At 48.0% G+C, this 15,000-nt stretch overlaps 2 protein-coding genes across 3 annotated transcripts in view; both read right to left on the bottom strand.

Annotated features, from left to right (window-relative positions):
* klhl18 (kelch-like family member 18) overlaps positions 1 to 4,241 on the bottom strand; it is a 10,956-nt gene extending 6,715 nt beyond the window's left edge. For both annotated transcript variants that reach the window (XR_008631928.1, XM_055152141.1), the window contains exons 1-2: positions 4,095 to 4,241; positions 587 to 717 (exon numbers count right to left, since the gene is read on the bottom strand). Coding sequence is in view for 1 of the 2 variants with exons in the window: in XM_055152141.1 (XP_055008116.1) it covers positions 587 to 717; positions 4,095 to 4,226 (263 nt within the window). In the remaining variant the exon portion in view is untranslated. The remainder of the gene's footprint in view (positions 1 to 586; positions 718 to 4,094) is intronic.
* Positions 4,242 to 5,833: 1,592 nt separating this feature from the next.
* On the bottom strand, positions 5,834 to 11,659 carry bfsp2 (beaded filament structural protein 2, phakinin). The gene is given in 9 exon segments (XM_055151430.1): positions 5,834 to 5,925; positions 6,002 to 6,372; positions 6,851 to 6,952; positions 7,464 to 7,616; positions 7,965 to 8,121; positions 8,388 to 8,470; positions 9,334 to 9,506; positions 10,213 to 10,467; positions 11,617 to 11,659. Coding segments are annotated over 9 exon segments (1,407 nt in total). The 3' UTR covers positions 5,834 to 5,855.
* Positions 11,660 to 15,000: the final 3,341 nt, after the last annotated feature.

The raw sequence follows: 15,000 nt of genomic DNA, 5'->3' as shown, positions 1-15,000 counted from the left end.
AACACAGGAGAACACAGGAGAACGTGAGGAGAACACACCAGAACACAGGAGAACACAGGAGAACGTGAGGAGAACACACCAGAACACAGGAGAACGTGAGGAGAACACACCACACACAGAACGTGAGAGAAACACAGAACACAGGAGAACACAGGAGAACGTGAGAACACACCAGAACACAGGAGAACGTGAGGAGAACACACCAGAACACAACAGAACACAGGAGAACACAGGAGAACGTGAGGAGAACACACCAGAACACAGGAGAACACACCAGAACACAGGAGAACATGAGGAGAACACATCAGAACACACAAGAACGTGAGGAGAACACAGGAGAACATGAGGAGAACAAACACAAGAAAACACAGGAGAACACAGGAGAACATGAGGAGAACGTGAGGAGAACACACTAAAACACAGGAGAACATGAGAAGAACACACCAGAACATAGGAGAACGTGAGGAGAACACAGGATAACACAGGAGAATGTGAGAAGAACGTGAGGAGAAGAAAGTTAAGGAGAACGTGCAGGAGAACGTGCAGGAGAACGTGCAGGAGAACGTGAAGGAGAACGTGGTCTGACCTGGGGTCCATCCCCTGCATGAGGATCTGGTCCTGTTTGCTCTCGGCCATGTCCGACGTGAACATGGCGTGAAAATACGGAATCGACGCCGCCAAAACGATTCTGTGAGCGCTGAACTTATGCTCCCCCACCTGAAGAAGAAGAGGAGATGAAAGAAGAGAGGAGGAGGAGATGAAGAGGAGGAGGAGAGGAGATGAGGAGAGAGGAGGAGAGGAGATGAAGAGGAGATGAAAGAGGAGAGAGAGGAGAGAAGAGGAGGAGAGAGAGAAGAGGAGAAGATGAAGAGGAGGAGGAGATGAAGAGAGAGAGAAGAGAGAGAAGAGAGAAGATGAGAGAGGAGAAGAGGAGGAGGAGATGAGGAGAGGAGGAGGAGAAGATGAGAGGAGAGGAGAGAGAGGAGAGGAGATGAGAAGAGGAGAAGATGAGATGAAGAGGAGGAGAGAGATGAAGAGGAGGAGAAGATGAAGAGAAGAGGAGAGAGATGAAGAGGAAGAGAGAGAGAGGAGGAGAGGAGATGAGGAGGAGAGAGATGAGAGGAGATGAGAGGAGATGAGAGAAGAGGAGGAGATGAGAGGAGAGGAGATGAGAGAGAGGAGGAGGAGATGAAGAGGAGGAGAGAGATGAAGAGAGAGGAGGAGATGAAGGAGGAGAGAGATGAAGAGGAGAGGAGGAGATGAAGAGGAGGAGGAGAAGAGGAGAGGAGATGAGGAGAGAGAGAGAGAGAGGAGATGAAGAGGAGGAGAGGAGAGAGGAGAGAGAGGAGGAGATGAGGAGATGAGAGAGAGGAGGAGGAGATGAGAGAAGAGGAGAGGAGATGAAGAGGAGGAGAGATGAAGAGAGGAGAGAGGAGAGAAGAGGAGGAGAGAGATGAAGAGGAGGAGGAGATGAGGAGAGGAGAGGAGAGGAGATGAGAGAGAAGATGAAGAGGATGAGAGGAGATGAGAGAGAGAGGAGATGAGGAGGAAGATGAGGAGAAGAGAGAGAGTGAGAGGAGGAAGATGAGGAGAGAGGAGGAGATGAAGAGGAGAGAGATGAGGGAGGAGAGGAGAGGAGAGATGGAGGAGGAGATGAAGAGGAGGAGGAGATGAAGAGGAGGAGAGAGGAGGAGGAGATGAGAGAGAGGAGGAGATGAGAGGAGGAGAAGATGAAGAGGAGGAGGAGATGAGAGAGAGGAGAGAGATGAAGAGGAGAGAAGAGGAGAAGATGAGAGAGGAGATGAGAGAGGAGGAGGAGAGGAGGAGAGATGAAGAGGAGAGAGGAGATGGAGGAGAGAGAGAGGAGATGAGAGGAGAGGGAGGAGAGGAGATGAAGGAGGAGAGAGATGAAGAGAGGAGGAGGAGATGAGGAGAGAGAGGAGGAGGAGAGGAGGAGATGAAGAGGAGGAGGAGAGAGGAGGAGAGGAGAGGAGGAGATGAAGATGAGAGGAGGAGGAGGAGATGAAGAGGAGGAGAGGAGATGAAGAGGAGGAGGAGAAGATGAAGAGGAGGAGGAGATGAAGAGGAGGAGAGATTATAATTTATTTTGAGATTTATAATTTCAGTGAAAATCTGACAAAGTTTATTCTGATATTTAAGTTTATTTTCTTTAATAAAATAAAAACTCCTAAATCAATTTGTTCATTTTCCCGTCGCCAGAGCAACAACACACAACAACACACAACACACACACAACACACAACAACAACAACAACACACACACAACAACACAAACACACAACACAACACAACACACACACACACACACACACACACACAACACACAACACACACACACACACACACACACACACACACACAACACAACACACACACACACACACACACACAACACACAACACACACACACACACACAACAACACACACACACACACACACACACAACAACACACAACACACACACACACACACACACACACACAACACACACACAACACACAACACACAACACACACACAACACACACAACACACAACACAACACACACAACAACAACACACAACACACACACAACACACACACACAACACACAACACACAACACACACACAACACAACACAACACAACACACACACACAACAACACACAACAACAACACACAACACACACACACAACAACAACAACAACACAACACAACACAACACACACACAACAACACACAACAACACAACACAACACACACACACACACACACACAACAACACACAACACAACACAACAACACACACACAACACAACACACAACAACACACAACAACACACACAACACACAACACACAACACACAACACAACACACAACACAACACACAACACACACACACACACAACAACACACAACAACAACACAACAACACACACACACACACACAACAACACACAACAACACAACACACAACACACACAACACACACAACACACAACAACACACACACACACACACAACACAACACACAACACACACACACACACACAACAACACACAACACACACAACAACACAACACACAACACACAACACACACAACAACAACACACACACAACACACAACACACACACACACACACACACACAACAACAACACACACACACAACACACACACAACACACACACAACAACACACAACACACAACACAACACACACACAACACACAACAACAACACAACACACAACACACAACACACAACACACAACAACAACACAACACAACACACAACACAACAACACACAACAACACACAACACAACAACAACAACAACACAACAACAACAACACAACAACAACAACAACACAAAACAACAAACAACAACAAAACACACAACAACAACACAAAACACACAAACAACAAACAACAAACAAACACAACAACAACAACAACAACACAACAACAACAACAACAACAAAAACAACAACAACAACAACCAACAACCAGACCGGGACCAAACCAGGACTAAACCAGGACTAAACAACCAGGACCAAGACCAGGACTAAAACCAGGACCAGGACAGGACTAAACCAGGACTAAACCAAACCACCAGACCAGGACTAAGGACCAGGACCAGGACTAAACCACCAGACCAGGACTAAACCAAGACCAGGACTAAACCAGGACCAGGACTAAACCAGGACCAGGACTAAACCAGGACCAGGACTAAACCAGGACTAAACCAGGACCAGGACTAAACCAGGACTAAACCAGGACCAGGTCTAAACCAGGACCAGGACTAAACCAAGACCAGGACTAAACCAAGACCAGGACTAAACCAGGACCAGGACTAAGACCAGGACTAACCAGGAGTAAACCAGGACCAGGTCTAAACCAAGACCAGGACTAAACCAGGACCAGGACTAAACCAGGACCAGGTGGGCAGGTGCACGCGCAGGTGCACGCGGGGTCAGAGGTCACCTGTTGTTTCGGTCCGGGCTAACTCCGTTAGCATTAGCATTAGCATTAGCATTAGCCTTGGCTCGGTCCCGGGGCCGGTGCGCGCACGCGGCCAGGTGTCTCACCTTGAGCGTGACGTCACACAGTTTGCCCTGACGTCGGATCTCCTCCATGACGCCGTAGCCGCGCGCGGGCAGCTCGTGCGCCGAAAAATGCACCAAATCCTCGAGCTCCGACTCCTCCAGCGCGTCTCCCATCACTTCCGCCGTGTGTGCGAGCACTTCCGGCGCAGCTTCACAGTAAAACACCAGGAAAACCCGAGAAACACGAGCTTTCACAATAAAAGACCCGAAAGAACTAAACCAGGACTAAACCAGGACTAAACCAGGACTAAACCAAGTCTAAACCAGGACTAAACCAGGACTAAACCAGGTCTAAACCAGGACTAAACCAGGTCTAAACCAGGTCTAAACCAGGTCTAAAAACCAGGTCTAAACCAGGACTAAACCAGGACTAAACCAGGTCTAAACCAGGTCTAAACCAGACTAAACCAGTCTAAACCAGTCTAAACCAGGACTAAACCAGGTCTAAACCAGTCTAAACCAGGTCTAAACCAGGACTAAACCAGGTCTAAAACCAGGACTAAACCAGGACTAAACCAGGTCTAAACCAGTCTAAACCAGGTCTAAACCAGGACTAAACCAGGACTAAACCAGGAAAACCAAGTCTAAACCAGGTCTAAACCAGACTAAACCAAGTCTAAACCAGGTCTAAACCAGGTCTAAACCAGGACTAAACCAGGACTAAACCAGGACTAAACCAGACTAAACCAGACTAAACCAAGTCTAAACCAGGTCTAAACCAGGACTAAACCAGGTCTAAACCAGTCTAAACCAGGACTAAACCAGTCTAAACCAGGTCTAAACCAGGACTAAACCAGACTAAACCAGTCTAAACCAGGACTAAAAACCAGGACTAAACAGGACTAAACCAAAGTCTAAACCAGGTCTAAAAAAACTAAACAGGTCTAAACCAGTCTAACCAGTCTAAACCAGAACTAAACCAGGACTAAACCAGAACTAAACCAAGTCTAAACCAGGTCTAAACCAGAACTAAACCAGTCTAAACCAGTCTAAACCAGGACTAAACCAGTCTAAACCAGGTCTAAACCAGAACTAAACCAGTCTAAACCAGAACTAAACCAGTCTAAACCAGGACTAAACCAGGACTAAACCAGGACTAAACCAAGTCTAAACCAGGTCTAAACCAGAACTAAACCAGGTCTAAACCAGAACTAAACCAAGTCTAAACCAGGTCTAAACCAGAACTAAACCAGGACTAAACCAGAACTAAACCAAGTCTAAACCAGGTCTAAACCAGGAACTAAACCAAGTCTAAACCAGGTCTAAACCAGGTCTAAACCAGGACTAAACCAGGTCTAAACCAGGACTAAACCAGGACTAAACAGGACTAAACCAAGTCTAAACCAGGTCTAAACCAGGTCTAAACCAGGTCTAAACCAGGTCTAAACCAGAACTAAACCAGGACTAAACCAGAACTAAAACCAAGTCTAAACCAGTCTAAACCAGAACTAAACCAGGTCTAAACCAGGTCTAAACCAGGACTAAACCAGACTAAACCAGTCTAAACCAGGTCTAAACCAGAACTAAACCAGGTCTAAACCAGAACTAAACCAGGTCTAAACCAGAACTAAACCAGGACTAAACCAGGACTAAACAGACTAAAACAGGACTCGATTTGATTGTGAAAACGTGAAACTTTATTCTTTAACATCAGCGCAAACGTGAAACTCAGAAGAACCAATCACAGCACAGCCTGGTCTCCACGGCGACCGCAGCAGAGGCTCATGGGAAACGCGGTCCTGCTCATTTCTGTTTGTGCAGTTTGGGGGCAGCAGGGGGCGCCGGCGATCCAGGCTCAGGAGGAACTCTGCACCTGAAGAACAGAACCACAAACCCGGTCACCACGAGGAAGAAGAAGAAGAAGAAGAGGAGGTGAGGGAGAGACTCACTGCTGCTCCGGGGTCTCCTGGGTCCCTGTGGTCCCCGAGTCCTGATCCTGACCCTTGTCCAGATCCTGGTCCTGACCCTGATCCAGTCCCTGATCCAGACCCTGGTCCAGACCCTGGTCCAGACCCTGGTAGCGGTTCTCTTCTCCCTGCAGGAGCTGGTGGTAGAGCTGCAGCTCCTGCTCCAGTCGGTTCTTGTTGGTGAGGAGCGTCTCCAGGTCTCTGCGCTGGGACTCGGCCTCGGTCTGGACCTGGTTCAGTTCTGAGTCCAGACCAGAGACCAACGAGCCCAGACTCTGCAGCTCCACCTGCTGCCAGCGCCGAGTATCAGCCAGAGACGCCAGACCAGCTCAGCAGAGCCAGCAGAACCTCCTCTAGAACCTCCATCAGCAGAACCTCCTCTAGAACCTCCTCTAGACGACTCAGAACCTCCTCAGAACCTCCTCTAGAACCTCCTCTAGAACCTCCTCTAGAACCTCCTCTAGAACCTCCTCTAGAACCACCTCTAGAACCTCTCTAGAACCTCCTCTAGAACCTCCTCTAGAACCACCTCTAGAACCACCTCTAGAACCTCCTCTAGACCGACTCAGAACCTCCTCTAGAACCTCCTCTAGAACCTCCTCTAGAACCTCCTCTAGAACCTCCTCTAGAACCACCTCTAGATCCGACTCAGAACCTCCTCTAGAACCTCCTCTAGACCGACTCAGAACCTCCTCTAGAACCACTCTAGAACCTCCTCTAGATCGACTCAGAACCTCCTCTAGAACCTCCTCTAGACCGACTCAGAACCTCCTCTAGACCGACTCAGAACCTCCTCTAGAACCTCCTCTAGACCGGTTCAGAGATCCTCACCAGGACTCGCAGGGACTCGGTCTGGACCTGGAGACTCTGGACTTTAGACGCAGCTTCTTGAACTTCCGTCTTCAGCTCCTCGACCTGTTCTGGATCTGAGACCTGCAAGAGACCAAAACCAGGACTAGACCAGGACTAGACCAGGACTAGACCAGGACTAGACCAGGACTAGACCAGGACTACTCAGGACTAGATCAGGACTAGACAGACCAGACTAGACAGGACTAGACCAGACTAGATCAGGACTAGACCAGGACTAGACCAGGACTAGACCAGGACTAGACCAGGACTAGACCAGGACTAGACCAGGACTAGACCAGGACTAGACCAGGAGTAGATCAGGACTAGACCAGGACTATACCAGAACTAGATCAGGACTAGACCAGGAGTAGATCAGGACTAGACCAGGACTAGACCAGGACTAGACCAGGACTAGATCAGGACTAGACCAGGACTAGACCAGGAGTAGATCAGGACTAGACCAGGACTAGACCAGGACTAGATCAGGACTAGACCAGGACTAGATCAGGACTAGACCAGGACTAGACCAGGACTAGACCAGGACTAGACCAGGACTAGACCAGGACTAGACCAGGACTAGAGCAGGTCTGACCTTGACGTCGGCGTCGCTCTGGACTCTCTCCTCACAGACTCGTTCCCAGTGGGCTCGGATGTGGTCTAAGACCTGGTCCAGTCCGGTGTGGGCCGGTCCGGTCCGGGTGCAGGCGGGCAGGTGCAGGTCGTGGGTGTAGAGGCGGCGCACGTCCTGCAGGGGGACACAGAGGACAACAACACTCAGTCCAAACTCACTCCGTTTGGACATTTATCATTAAAACCAAAAGTCACGGTTTGTGGGTCTGTAACCCCGCCCCCTGCTCGTGGCCCCGCCCTCACCTGCTCCTGCTCGTGGCCCCACCCCCGCTCGTGGCCCCACCCCCCCGCTCTCGGCCCCGCCCTCACCTGCTCGTGGCCCCGCCCTCACCTGCTCGTGGCCCCGCCCTCACCTGCTTGCGGCCCCGCCCTCACCTTCTCTCGGCCCCGCCCTCACCTGCTTGCGGCCCCGCCCTCACCTGCTCGTGGCCCCGCCCTCACCCGCTCGCGGCCCCGCCCTCACCTGCTCGTGGCTGAGCTGCAGCGTCTGTAGCTCCGCCCTCAGGTCGTCGGTGCGACGCTGCAGGTCGTCCCGAGTCTGAGACGCCTCCTCAGACACTTTGAGCAACGCACTGATCTCCTCCTCCAAGTCCTGACGCCACGGACGCTCTGAGTCGAACCTGCAACCAGAGAAGAAGAAGAAGAAGAAGAAGAGGAAGAAGAAGAGGAAAAAGATGAAGAAGAAGAGAAGGAAGAAGAGGAAGAAGAGGAAGAAGAAGAGGAAGAAGATGAAGAGGAAGAAGAGGAAGAAGAAGAGGAAGAAGAGGAAGAAGAAGAAGAAGAAGAAGAGGAAGAAGATGAAGAAGAGGAGGATGAAGAAGATGAAGAAGAGGAGGAGGAAGAAGAGGAAGAAGAAGAGGAGGAAGAGGAGGAGGAGGAGGAGAACCTGTCTCTGAAGTCGTCGGCTTTGTTCTGGATGTTTTCCGTCTCCAACATGAGTCTCGCGTTGGACAAGATCTCCTCACTCACCTGCACAAACACATGTCCCTGTCAAACCCTGTGTGACAGGTGCACTCCCCCTGTGTGACAGGTGCACTCCCCCTGTGTGACAGGTGCACTCCCCCTGTGTGACAGGTGCACTCCCCCTGTGTGACAGGTGCACTCCCCCTGTGTGACAGGTGCACTCCCCTGTGTGACAGGTGCACTCCCCCTGTGTGACAGGTGCCCTCCCCCTGTGTGACAGGTGCCCTCCCCCGTGTGACAGGTGCGGTCCTGTGTGTGACAGGTGCACTCCCCCTGTGTGTCAGGTGCCCTGTCGTGTGTGTGACAGGTGCCCTCCCCCTGTGTGACAGGTGCCCTGTGTGTGACAGGTGCCCTGTCGTGTGTGTGACAGGTGCCTCCCCCTGTGTGACAGGTGCCTCTCTGTGTGTGACAGGTGTCCCCCTGTGTGACAGGTGCGGTCCCGTGTGTCAGGTGCCCCCGTGTGTGTCGTGTGTGTGACAGGTGCCCTGTGTGACAGGTGCTCCCCTGTGTGACTGTGTGACAGGTGCCCCTCTGTGTGACAGGTGCCGTGTGCAGGTCTCTCGTGTGTGTGACAGGTGCCTCAGGTGTCCTGTGTGTGACAGGGGTCCCCCTGTGTGTGACAGGTGCTCTCTCGTGTGTGTGACAGGTACGGTCCCGTGTGACAGGTGCCCTCTCGTGTGTGTGACAGGTACGGTCCCGTGTGACAGGTGCCCTCTCGTGTGTGTGACAGGTGCGGTCCCGTGTGTCAGGTGCCCTCTCGTGTGTGTGACAGGTGCGGTCCTGTGTGACAGGTGCCCTCTCGTGTGTGTGACAGGTGCGGTCCCGTGTGTCAGGTGCCCTGTCGTGTGTGTGACAGGTGCGGTCCTGACCTGTCGGTACACGTTCTCCCAGTTTGCTCTCAGAGGTTCCCAGGAGGAGGCGCTGTGGCTCCTCTGCTGGAGCTCGGCGCGGATCTGCTGCTCCAACTCCGAGTTCAGACGCTCCAGAGCCTGAACCTTGTCCCTGTAGTCGACCAGAGACCAACCGAGTCCCGACCTGAGACCTGAGACCAGACCAGAGACCTGACTGAGACCAGAGACCAACCGAGTCCGGACCTGAGACCTGAGACCAGACCAGAGACCAGACTGAGACCAGAGACCAACCGAGTCCGGACCTGAGACCTGAGACCAGACCAGAGACCAGACTGAGACCAGAGACCAACCGAGTCCGGACCTGAGACCTGAGACCAGACCAGAGACCAGACTGAGACCAGAGACCAACCGAGTCCGGACCTGAGACCTGAGACCAGACCAGAGACCAACCGAGTCCGGACCTGAGACCTGAGACCAGACCAGAGACCAGACTGAGACCAGAGTTGGACCTGAGTTAGACCTGAGTCAGACCTGAGTTAGACCTGAGTCTGACCTGAGTTAGACCTGAGTTGGACCTGAGTCTGACCTGAGTTAGACCTGAGTCTGACCTGAGTCGGACCTGAGTCTGACCTGAGTTAGACCTGAGTCGGACCTGAGTCTGACCTGAGTTGGACCTGAGTCTGACCTGAGTTAGACCTGAGTTGGACCTGAGTCTGACCTGAGTTAGACCTGAGTCTGACTTGAGTTGGACCTGAGTCTGACCTGAGTTAGACCTGAGTCGGACCTGAGTAGGACCTGAGTCTGACCTGAGTCTGACCTGAGTCGGACCTGAGTAGGACCTGAGTCTGACCTGAGTTAGACCTGAGTTAGACCTGAGTCGGACCTGAGTGGGTTCACCTGTCTTGGGGATGACAGGTGCGGCCCTGCTGCTCGTGCCCTGTACAAAGACGCTGCTGACTCCGAGCGCCCGTCGGGTGACGCGGGTGCCCGTGCACGTGCCCGTGCACGTGGACACGGGGCGCTCCGCCAGGAGAGACGCTCTGCGGCGCGGGACGGGCATGATCCGAGTCCGGGTCCGGGTCCGAGTCCGAGTCCGGGTCCAAAAGCCCGTGGAGCCGCACGAGGACGATTTATAAAAGCCCAGAGCCTCTTCTGGAAACAACACAACAAAAGACTCACACAAACACATGAGTCAGCACAATCACACACACTATACACACACACACACTATACACACACACACACTATACACACACACACACACACACTATACACACACACACACACTATACACACACTATACACACACTATACACACACACTATACACACTATACACACACTATACACACACTATACACACACACACACTATACACACTATACACACTATACACACACACACTATACACACACACACACTATACACACACTATACACACACTATACACACACACACACACTATACACACACACACTATACACACACACTATACACACTATACACACACTATACACACACACTACACACACATGAGTCATTCATGTGATGGTTTGTTCTCGTGTCCTGGAGCTGTTAGCAGGTCTAAACCAGGTCTAAACCAGGACTAAACCAGGACTAAACCAGGTCTAAACCAGGTCTAAACCAGGACTAAACCAGGTCTAAACCAGGTCTAAACCAGGACTAAACCAGGACTAAACCAGGACTAAACCAGGTCTAAACCAGGTCTAAACCAGGACTAAACCAGGACTAAACCAAGACTAAACCAGGACTAAACCAGGACTAAACCAGGTCTAAACCAGGTCTAAACCAGGACTAAACCAGGACTAAACCAGGACTAAACCAGGACTAAACCAGGACTAAACCAGGTCTAAACCAGGACTAAACCAGGTCTAAACCAGGACTAAACCAGGTCTAAACCAGGTCTAAACCAGGACTAAACCAGGACTAAACCAGTCTAAACCAGGTCTAAACCAGGACTAAACCAGGTCTAAACCAGGACTAAACCAGGTCTAAACCAGGACTAAACCAGGTCTAAACCAGGTCTAAACCAGGACTAAACCAGGACTAAACCAGGACTAAACCAGGACTAAACCAGGTCTAAACCAGGACTAAACCAGGTCTAAACCAGGTCTAAACCAGGACTATTATTAGGAGTCGGAACAGCAGGTGGTTTCTGTGGTCTGGGGGCGTGGCTCTGGACGTGGAGGATGTTGAAGCATGTGACCTGCTTCCAAGCAGAAGGACTGAGGACAAACCAACAGAGACTTTAAGGTTTGTCAACAGAAACAGAAGATCTCACTGCTGAAACCAGGACGACAGTTGAGAGACACAGAGGTCCACATGAACGACCATGTGACACGGAGGAGTGCAGAGATCAGCAGGACGACCAGGCAACTCAAGAAGCAAAGGTGCTGCTGGTCAAGGCCCTGAGTGATGTGGATCAGTTCAACGGAACCAAGTGGGATCTCAGGTAACTTCTGGGTCTCACGAGGTGTGAGAACTGAGCGGCTTTCACAACACTAACTGTCATTAATCACTACTGTTTAAACTTAACAATGAGTTGTCATTCAGCTCTACAGCAAAGACTCAATAGTTTGGATCAATCAGAACTGGACTTATTTGGCTACACAGAAAACAGTGACCTGGACATGGAAAATGAAACAGACCCTGATAACTGTTTTTTCTCATCTATAAATGTAGATGTAAATATTACACTGTGCAAGACTTTGAGCACTTTATTAAATCAGACGACAAATGATCAATTATCCACTTCAATAGAAGAAGTATGTATAATGTAAACAGTGTTGGAGTAACGTGTTATAAAAGTAACGAATTACAGTAATGCATTACTTTTTGCTGTAACGCAGTAATGTGGCATTAAAGGGGAAAAATAGTCATATTTGACTCGGTACAAATGTGAGTAACGTGTGTTACACTGTTTTTTAACCTGGATTGAAATGGTGGGTTTTTCTTCATTCAAATTCGCTAAAATCACCTCGATATCAGCAGCGGTGAAACACCGGAGACGCCCCTCGTAGACCGTCAGGTGACCGCGGGCGAAAGGACTGACAAAGAACTCCACGCTGTTTAGACCTGGTTTAGACCTGGTTTAGACCTGGTTTAGACCTGGGTCAGTTCTGGTTTAGACCTGGTTTAGACCTGGGTCAGTTCTGGTTTCTGGTTTAGACCTGGTTTAGACCTGGTTTACACTCGTCCCTCCCTCTATCGCAGTTCACTTTTCACTGTCTCGCAGATTTTTATTTTATTTTATTTTTTTGTGCAATTTTGCAGCCCTGTTTTTTTTACAGTGTATGAACATGTGTTGTGTTCCTCCTGCTGCGTCCTGATTGGCTGAGGGACTCCTGTCTCCTGTACAGTACAGAATGTGTTCAGCTGCCAAATTTAAATACATGTTCAGTCTGTATCAGTGTGAATCTGAAGTGTTGTATGTTTGTACGTTTTCTCTCCGACAAAACCCACGTCGACGAAACTTTCTGCACCGACAAAGTCTCCTGCCTCACACCAAAAGACAGAGGAAGATGAAACATCACACAAAAAGACTTCTGGACACGATGAAGGAAGGTAGAAGTTACACACTGTAACAGACTCTTGCACCAGGTCTTGTACCTGCAAATAGTTGATGAAATCAGGGCCGTGAGCCCGAGCAGCAGAGTGACAGACGCTCTTACCTCCGTGAGGAGAGGAGCAGAGCCGCTCCTTTCTCCTGCGTCACCTTCGAGCCCGTCCTGACAGTGAGTCCTGTTTTAGTCCTAGTTCAGTTCTGGTTTAGTCCTGGTTTAGACCTGGTTTAGACCGGGTTTAGTCCTGGTTCAGTCCATATACAGCACAAAAGTTATTTTGGTAAGAGTAACTTAAAGTAATGTAATAGTAATGTAATGCCTTACATTTTAAATGCAGTAATATTGTAATGTAATGAATTATTTTGAAATGACAGTAATAGGTAATAAATAACACATTACAGTTTCAAAGTAACTTGCCCAACAGTGAATGTAAATGTCTGGTTGAGTGTGATTTACATGAAGTGAACAGTGCTTCTAAGTGTGCAGCCTTAGTCGCGGCGCGACACGCAGGAGGTGTTGGGAAATGTTTATTTTAAAACAGTGATTTTGGTATGAAATGGTTCGGCGAGCGGTGTGCAAAGAATACGGAAACGGGCGTCTTCACGAGCTCTCCCCAGGGGACGAGCCTCACAAACACTGATGCTTATGAACTCAATTATATCAACAGAATGAACAGAGCAGGAGGGGAGTTGTTATATTTGTACATAAGGATCTGAAGTTTAAAGTAATTGATCATTTGTCAGTTGTAGTTGACGACATCTTAGAATGTATCAGCTGAAATCTGTAACTTAAAGACAAAAAACGTTCTAATCAGCTGTATATATCGATCTCCTGGAACAAATGTTGAAGTATTTAATGACTGGATAGAAAAATTGTTCTCGATGAGCAATAACAAAACAATTTCCATATGTGGAGATTACAATATTGATCTGTTAAATCCTGCTAAACATAAAATGACAGACGATTTTCTTAATAGAATTTACAGCCTGAGCTTATACCAACTATTACAAGACCCAGAAGAACTACAAATCACAGTGCTACTCTTATTGATAATATTTTTACTAACAATGTGGATAATAATATTAGTGGTTTAATGATCTGTGATATAACAGATCACTTACCAGTATTCCTATGTTGTGGTGAAAGAGTTCAAAAGAATTGTAATGTTGATCATTATGTATAAGATTATTATTATTATTAGATCACTGAATGAAGACCTTAATGATCAGGACTGGAGTTCAGTGTACTTGGAGAACAACGTTGATAGAGCATATAATCATTTTTTAGATATATTTCTGACACTATACAATAAACACTGTCCTGTTCAACAATGTAGAACCAAAAAAAGAAAATTAAATTGTCCTTGGTTAACAAAGGGGTTACAGAACGCTTGTAAAAAGAAAAATGATCTTTATAAACAATTCATAAAATTGAAAACAAAGGATTCAGAAAGAAGGTACAAATGATATAAGAATAAGTTGACAGATATTATAAGGAACAGTAGAAAATTATATTATAATAAATTGCTTGAAAATAATAAAAATAATATTTAAAAAATGTGGGGTATATTGAACGGCATAATTAAAGAAGGATCTAAAAAGCACTCATACCCTGATTATTTTGTGGATGAGAATGGTGTGATAGACGACATGTCCAGCATTGTTAACAACTTCAATGATTTCTTTGTAAAAATAGGTCCTGAACTAGCAGAAAAAATTCCAGAAATAAGCACCACAATACAAGACAAAACATTTATCGAAAGATCTCCAAATACAATTTTTATTTCTCCTGCAACCGAACTTGAAATTATAACCATTGTGAATGAATTTCAAAATAAATTGTCAACAGATTTTGATGATATTGATATGACTATAGTTAAATATGTTATTAATAACATTGTTAAACCCCTTACATATATTTTTAATCTATCATTTCTAAAGGGATCATTCCCAGACAAGATGAAAATTGCCAAAGTAATTCCACTCTACACAAATGGAGATAGACATGGATTTACTAATTATAGACCGGTGTCTTTACTTTCTCAATTTTCAAAAATTCTTGAAAAATGATACAATAATAGATTGGAATCATTTTTAGATAAA

Source organism: Boleophthalmus pectinirostris, unplaced genomic scaffold (assembly GCF_026225935.1).
Source record: "Boleophthalmus pectinirostris isolate CB_2022bp ecotype Guang Dong unplaced genomic scaffold, ASM2622593v1 HiC_scaffold_16, whole genome shotgun sequence".
NCBI classification, from domain to species: domain Eukaryota; kingdom Metazoa; phylum Chordata; class Actinopteri; order Gobiiformes; family Gobiidae; genus Boleophthalmus; species Boleophthalmus pectinirostris.
The sequence above is the reverse complement of the archived record's forward strand: the minus strand, read 5'-3'. Positions and strand labels throughout refer to the sequence as shown.